Genomic DNA, 8,077 nt, shown 5'->3' on the forward strand with positions numbered 1-8,077 from the left:
CCAGTTTGTTTCATGATTTCATGTCACTTCCATCCATTTTCCCACTCTCCTGTATGTATGCTTTTTTTTTTTTTCCAAACTCAGCTTTTGTCTCTTTCTCTTCCATATTATACTAGGAGAAAGTGACAACAATATTTTATTTAATGCTTAAACTTAAAAATTCCAGTATAGTTAACATACAGTGTTACATTAGTCTCAGATGTACAACAGTGATTCAACACTTCCATACGACACCCGGTGTGCTTAAATAAATTTTTATAATTTTTTATTTTACACAAAGGAAGATTAAGACAAAAACAAATACCATATGACTTCACTCATACGTGGAATTTAAGAAACAAAACAAGTGAACAAAGGAAAAAAGAGCCAAAAAAATAGATTTTTAAATACAGAGACAAACTAGTAGTTGCCAGAGGGGAGGTGGGTGGCAGTTTGGGTGAAATAGATGAAGGGGTTTAAGAATTGTATGTATTCTTTTGAAACAGATTGTAGGTATTCTATCATTTCAACCCATAAATATTTCCATATACCTAACTATTAGGGACACTTTTTTTTTTTTAAAGATTCATTTATTTATTAGAGACAGTGTGCAAGCAGGGGGAGGGGCAGAGGAAGAGGGAGAGAGAGAATCCTCAAGCAGACTTCCCGTGGAGTGCGGAGCCCAGCTCGGGGCTCGATCTCACGACCCTGAGACCATGACCTGAGCCGAAATCAAGAGTCGGTAGCTTAACCAACTGAGCCACCCAGGCGCCCCCTCAACAGGGTATTTTAATATTCACTTTCCTTGGCAACTCATGATCACAGTGAATAATTGTTAATGTAGCAGGATATAACATAGTGATGCTCCTTTGAGCTGCTGATTCGCATAATCTTGAGTTTTTTACTCCGATACCAAATTGTTTCCAGTGGCTACATATTTTCAACAGGTGTTTAGTCTCCATCATTAGCTCTCACTTCTTGTTTCTGTCAATATAACTACTGAAAGCAGTGCACTACTTATTAGTGGCCTACTTGTTTTGTGCTGAGAAATCAGTGCTCTCTTTTATTTATTTTTTAATTTTAATTTTTAAAAAATATTTATTTGAGAGGGAGTGTGTGAGAGTGGGGGGAGGAGCAGAGGAAGAGGGAGAGAGAATTTCAAGCAGACTCCCCACTGAGTGCAGAGCCTGATGCAGGGCTCGATCTCATAACCCTGAGATGATGACCTGAGCAGAAATCTGGGGTTGGATGCTCAGCCGACTGAGCCACCCAGGCGCCCCAGTGTGCTGTCTTTTAGAATGTATAAACTGAGTATGAAATTATGAGTCTCAAAATGAGCCTGAGAGTTTCTCCTAACACTAAAATTTAGGAAATTTAATGAATGAGCTTTGAATATGTTTTTGTTTTCTGGTTTTCAATTTTGTTTCAGATACTTTGAATTTAAATGGATAGATGGCCTTTAGCTAATAGATGATGGATATTAAAAAAGAATCTTCTGTACTCATATGCTTGCTTATGGTTTCCATTTTGCATTTATATTAATCCTCTAAATTCTCCCAACAGGCAGAGTGGCATGATTCAGACTGGATACTTTCATTGCCAGCCAAGTTACCTGAAATTGAAGAATATTATGATGGAAACACATCTTCTAACTCCAGGCAGAGGAGTGGCTGGTCAAGTGGCCGGTCTGGCCGATCGGGCCGGTCAGGTGGTCGATCTGGTGGCCGGTCAGGTAGACAGAGTCGACAGGGAAGTCGGTCAGGAAGTCGACAAGATGGTAGAAGACGAAGTGGGAATAGAAATCGATCAAGAAGCGGGGGCCACAAACGGAGTTTTGACTGAGTATTTGATAGTTAATCTACCAGTGTGAGCTTGCCTATTTCTGCCTAATCATGTACATTATCCACCAAAAATTAGGTCATCATAGTTGAGGTATGTGTCTGCTCTTTGCAAAGAAGTTGGTCATATTTTTTTAAAAAGTATTTCACAAGAATGGTTGTAAACAAATCTACTTATCCAGTTATACCTTTGAATAAAAAAAACTCCTTTTATTGTCTCTTTTCACTGTGTGTTAAGAATTTTGTCAGTGTAATCTTCTACAGGTTCTTCTAAAACAGAACAGTCAAATTAGTCTTACTTAAGATAACTTGCATTTTGCAAAATGTAGTGTATTTGTATTCAGGTCATTTCTTCCATAAGATACGTAATAGAAAATAAGAAATCCCTTCTACATTAAAGGGCTATAGAAACTAGTGACTTGATTGGTTAGGTGTAGCATTTAAATTCTGTATATAGTTCATTAAAAGGGTGTACAAGCACTGTACAATCTATAATTTATTCACCGGATAATGATTGAAGTCTACTGTGTGCCTCTCACTATGTTAATCATTAGGGATATAGTGGTGCACAAGGCACAGTACTGTCCTCAAGGAACTTACAGTCTAAAGACAATCAAGCAATTATGAGTGAGATTAACATCTAAAGAGTAAAATAGGTATGTATGGAATGCTAAGGACCTAGTTGGGGTGCACCAAACCAGTTTTGGAGTCAGAAAGGCTTACAAGTGGTGATACCCAAAAGAAGAAGTTTAACAACAGTATCTGTTGATCTAAGCAAATATGTGTATGGTGGGAAGAATAGTTTAGAAGGGAGAGGGTTTGCAGGCAGAGAGAAAAGCATATGCAGATACCCAGAGCCAAAGAATACCATAGGAAGTCTGAGGATCTACAGTTAGTTCAGTATGGTTTGCATATGACAGGCAGAGGATAGGAATAAGAGAGAATGATTTAGTACTTAACAGGGACCAGATCTTAAAGGCCTTCAGTGCATTGTTAAGAAGTTTAAACATTCTCTTGAAGACAGTGGTGAACCATGAATATATTTAAAGTGAGGAGTAACATGATAAGATCTGTGTTTTAGAAAAGATTATTGGCTGCACTGAAGAGACCGGATTGGAGAAGGGACAGACTGGAGGTCAGGAGACCTCTTAAGTTGCTGTTGGAGTAATCCAAGGTAGAGGTGATGGTGGTCTGCACTAATGTTAGGTAACATAATTCGACTGATAAGAACCGAGGCATTTGAGAGCTTACTACCTCTCCAGAATCACAGCTGAATAATAGGTAGTGGAGTGAGGATTTAAACCCTGAGAAGTCTAGCTTCTGAACCAGCATTCTTGTGTGTGTGTGTGTGTGTGTGTGTGTGTGTGTTGTTATGTTAATCACCATACATCATTAGTTTTGGATGTAGTGTTCCATGATTCATTGTTTGTGCATAACACCCAGTGCTCCATGCAGAACGTGCCCTCTTTAATACCCATCACCAGGCTAACCCATCCCCCCACCTCCCTCCCCTCTAGAACCCTGTTTGTTTTTCAGAGTCCATCGTCTCTCATGGTTGGTCTCCCCCTCCGATTTCCCCCCCTTCATTCATCCCCTCCTGCTATCTTCTTCTTTTTTTTTTTTCTTAACATATATTGCATTATTTGTTTCAGAGGTAGAGATCTGTGATTCAACAGTGTTGCACAATTCACAACACTCACCATAGCACGTACCCTCCCCAATGTCTATCACCCAGCCACCCCATCCCTCCCACCCCCCCACCACTCCAGCTGCCCTCAGTTTGTTGCCTGAGATTAAGAATTCCTTAGATCAGTGAGGTCATATGATACATGTCTTTCTCTGATTGACTTATTTCACTCAGCATAACACCCTCCAGTTCCATCCACGTCCTGAGCCAGCATTCTTAACCACTGTGCTAAATAGCAGTGGTGACATTGAGAAACATGGATACATTCCAGAGTTTTATTTGTTTAGTTTTTTATTTTATTTTTTTTAGTAATCTTCTACACCTAATGTGGGGCTCGAACTCAGTGACCCCAAGATCAAGAGTCACATGCTTCTCCAATCGAACCAACCAGGCACCTCCAAAGTTGTAGGAAATAAATTTGTTAGGACTCAGTGCTTGATTGAATTGGAAGATGAGAGAGATGCAGAAGAATGAAACAGATTTTTGTCACTGAGATAAGGTAGGAGGAGGAAGAACAAGAAAAGTTACATGGGGAGGGAAGGGGGATATGATTAGTTCAATATTAGATATTTTAATACTGAATAGCCCATGTAAGAAGAGATAAACAGGCGGTTGGATTTATAGGTTTGAAGGAGGAGAGATCTGTTCTAGGGGTGTAAAGATTTGGACATAATTTTTTTTTTTAAAGATTTTATTTATTAGAGAGAGAGAGAGAGAGCACGAGAGGGAAGAGGGTCAGAGGGAGAAGCAGACTCCCCGCTGAGCAGGGAGCCCGATGCGGGACTCGATCCCGGGACCCCAGGATCATGACCTGAGCCGAAGGCAGTCACTTAACCAACTGAGCCACCCAGGCGCCCAAGATTTGGACATAATTTTTAAAAATAATTGTAGTTAAGGCAGTGGAAGAGATTAGTGAACGTATAGTAAGAAGAGAGGACTAAGGAGGGAACCCAGAGGCAGACTACTGTATTTACTGCATAGCAGAAGAAGGGAATGCCATCATCATCAAGAAGAGGTGAGAAGGTGGCAGAAAGCCCAGGAGTGTGAGGCTTTCCAAGCAACCAGAAGATGAACCTGAGTTGGCCCCTGGATTTGGCAAAAAGAAGACATCTGACATGGGGAGCAACCATATTAATAAAGTATGGAAAGTAGAAACCATTTAGCAGTGGGTTCAGCAGAAAATGAGAGAGAAAGAACTAGGGACAGCAAACATGTCTTCCAGAAATTTGGCTGTGACGTAGAGGAGAATAAGCTAAAGCTGGATATAAAAGGAAGAACGGGAATGACAGAATTTTTTGTACATGTGTGTTGGGGGAGGATGAGGGAAATTAGAGCATGAACTAATATGGGAAGGAGTCAGAAAGGGAGGAAGAGAAAGAATATGTGATGGAGCAAGATCCCTATGAAGACCCAGAAGGATGAGCTTAAGCACACACTGGAGATTTTAATCATAGATGGTAGAAGCACATCTCTAACATTTTGCCAGGAAGAAAGTCTGTTTATCATGTAGGTGAATTTGCAGCTGTTAAGGTAAAAAGATGACAGATTGCCTGCCTGATGTCTTCTATTTTTTTCTGTAGTATTCTTTCATGGTGGTCTGCTGAAGGTGAAGAGGAAAGTAGCGGGCTAGGAGATTTGAGGAGATTGGAGAAATGCTGAGGTATCAACTGTAGAACAAGATGGAGAGCTTACTAGGCAAACTGGGGGTCACGGGCAGTTTTGAGGGTCCAGTTGAGATTAGAGACAATGTGTACTGGCAGCAATTAGAGTACTTGAGTGATGTCCTGTAGTACTCAATATTCTGTTGTAGGAATGGAGATGGGAGATGATTGATCCAGGATTGGGGTTTGCTCTATGAGATGAAAGGATGACAAGGTGAAGATGTGAAGGACTTTGGCAAAAGTGACTAGAGTGATGTCTATGGAGTCTAGACTGCCTAGGGATTGAAGTGGAGGTGGGGTTGATAGCAGGGAGAATGTAGAAGGGGCAAGGGACTGAAGGTCACTGAGAGCTCTCTGAATTTGAGATTTCAAGAGTGGAGCAGTTGGGGACAAGACAAGTCCAGTGTTTGTTAGTAGGCCTGTTGGGGTAAAGGTCATTTCAGTTGAGATGGTCAAAGAAAAGAGAAGCTAGCGTGGGTGTTTTCATGGACAATGAAGTCTCCAGGACTGAGGAGGGAGAGGAAGACTAAGCCAGGTGCCCAACTATCAATGAATGGTGGAGGTTAAATTACCTGAACGAGGAAGGATATATAGGGTGGTATTGCCACACATCTTCAGAGGGACAAGAGCATTTACATGATACTGAAGGAGGAATAGTTCAGAAATGGTTTTGAGGAAAAGAAGACACTGATACCAGGGTACATGGGATGTGAGGGAATGAGCAACATATGCGTGGGAAAGTTGCAGGAGCAGGAGTTTTCAAGAAGAGCCAGATTTCAGTGAAGCCCTTAATGAGTGCTAGATTAAGAAAGGGAGAAATTTTGATTATGGGAAACAGGGTTCCAGGTAACTATGACTGGGGGAAAAAGTCTCAGCTCTGCATTTGAGTAGGTGTGAGCTCTGGATTTATACCAAGGATGAAAGAGGGGCTCCATTCCTACAAATGTGCATGAGTACTAGTAATTTAGTCAGAATAAGTTGTAGACCTACAATGTCCTAGGCACTATGTTTGGGGTACAAAGGTGAGTAAGGTGTGCCTAGTCTCTGCCCTCAGGAGCTCAGAATCTAGTGAAATAGATGGACACATAAACTTAGGCCCACTGCAGTGACTAAGTGCAATAATTTGAGAGCTCTGCACAAGGGCACCTAGCCCAGCCCAGGAATGGGGGTGGGAGTTTAGAGAAAGCTTTTTGGATGTGATGACTGAACATGAATTCAGTCAGTTAAAAGAAGCAGGGAAGTGGGAGTGGACAGCCAGAAAAGGGCACAGAAGAGCTAATAAAACAAGGTCTGAGTATGGTGAACTGTAAGTAGCTCTCATTGCTGGGATGCTGGCTATGAGGAAAGCAGTGATGAGAACAAGGCAAGAGTCCTATCTTGGAAGGCTCTGTAGGCCTGTTTTGGACAGCTGTTGAAGGGTTTCAGGGAAGTGATTGAAAAAGAAAAGCATGTAGGTAAATGCTATCAGAGTGGAGGTAGATTTTAGGGGTCCACTTGCTAAAGGCTGGCTTTCCTATTAGCAAGGGAAGTGGGGCAGGTCCTGACAAGATGAAGTAATAGCTTCCCATACCTTCTGAAGAAGGTGGGGGCAGAATTCTCAGTTTTAGGCTGCATTCAGCCCCTTTTTTTGCTCTTTTCTCATACAGCCCAGCACCTTCATGCTTCCTTTTGGCTATTCAGATCCTTCTGTTGGGTACTCTGTGCCTAGTGTGGTCACTTAACAGCTATTTGAATTTAATGAAACCAGTTACCCTGATCTTCAGTTTTTGAATTTGTAAGTATCTGTTTTATTCCCTCAGCATTAGAAATTTGAATGAGTTCACATTTAGGTGTGAATGTCTGAGAGCTTCCTCTCACATTGTTTTTGTTTCATATGTTTTGTGGGTAGTGCTTAATAAGTTTTTTTAACCATATTTTTTCATATTAGTAATGTGCATCCATTGTTGAAATTTTGAAAAAATAGAGAAGCAAATGGAAGAAAATAAAAACCATCCATAATCACATCACTCAGATAATTACAGCTAACACTGTTGTATAGATTTTTGAATCAGTGTGTGTTCGTGTATGTATGCATACTTTTTGAAATAGAAATTCTCCCAATTTTATGAAAATATGACATTATCTACATCAGAGGAAACTGGGTTGGCAGAATCAATATCCAAACTGAACTTCACATTTCCAAACGTATATAGGAGACCCATTTCTTTTCCATTTGTTACTGAATTTTATACTGATAACTAGATTTAATATGGTAATTTGGCTGCCTTTGAGCCAGAGAGGACCTTTGCATGCTTCCTCTTAGATTTTGGCCTTATGCCTATGTGCAGGTATATTACAAAGGAACTTACATAGTTTGTAAGCCTTGACAACAATTTTCCATTAAGTAGTGTTCTGGGCTTACTCTCTTATTGATAATAAAAATGCCACTGTACCGTTTATAGCAGTATCATAGCAGTATCACAGAGGTTCCTTGAACCAGGGACTGGACTTTCACTTAAGTACTCCAAGTCTGAAGTACAATGCTGAAGTCCCAGATGTTAAGCCTTTTGTCAGTTGGTTGTTTGCATTCATGCTTGCTCCCCCTTCTCCCACACTAATACCAGGATGATTGAATTGCTTTCCTGCCTGGGTATATAGCTAAAATTTATTTCAAGGGGTTCCTTCCTCTCCCCCACCCCCAACATTGCCATTTTAATGGTCAATCAACATTTAGTGTCAATCTATGTGCCTATGTACCAGGTGCTGTTTGAAATCTTCAGGATACAAAGATGCATAAATCAAGGCTCCTAGCTTAAAGATACCAGAGTGTAAGTTAAAGCATTGCTGTAGTACATAAATTTATTTGTTAAAAAACTGAGACTGTGAAACATCAAATAATAGTTTATGTGAAACATGAAATTTTTCCTTTAAAC

The 8,077-nt window shown here is 40.6% G+C and overlaps 1 protein-coding gene across 6 annotated transcripts in view; it reads left to right on the forward strand.

Moving 5' to 3' along the window:
- DDX50 (DExD-box helicase 50) overlaps nucleotides 1–2,037 on the forward strand; it is a 37,815-nt gene extending 35,778 nt beyond the window's left edge. For all 6 annotated transcript variants that reach the window (XM_027596498.2, XM_027596499.2, XM_027596500.2 and 3 more), the window contains one exon: nucleotides 1,543–2,037. In XM_027596498.2, coding sequence (XP_027452299.2) covers nucleotides 1,543–1,821 — 279 coding nt within the window. In that variant the 3' untranslated portion in view covers nucleotides 1,822–2,037. The remainder of the gene's footprint in view (nucleotides 1–1,542) is intronic.
- The last annotated feature ends 6,040 nt before the right edge of the window (nucleotides 2,038–8,077 follow it).

The sequence above is a fragment of the Zalophus californianus genome, chromosome 15, assembly GCF_009762305.2.
Source record: "Zalophus californianus isolate mZalCal1 chromosome 15, mZalCal1.pri.v2, whole genome shotgun sequence".
In the NCBI taxonomy this organism is placed as follows: Eukaryota; Metazoa; Chordata; class Mammalia; order Carnivora; family Otariidae; genus Zalophus; species Zalophus californianus.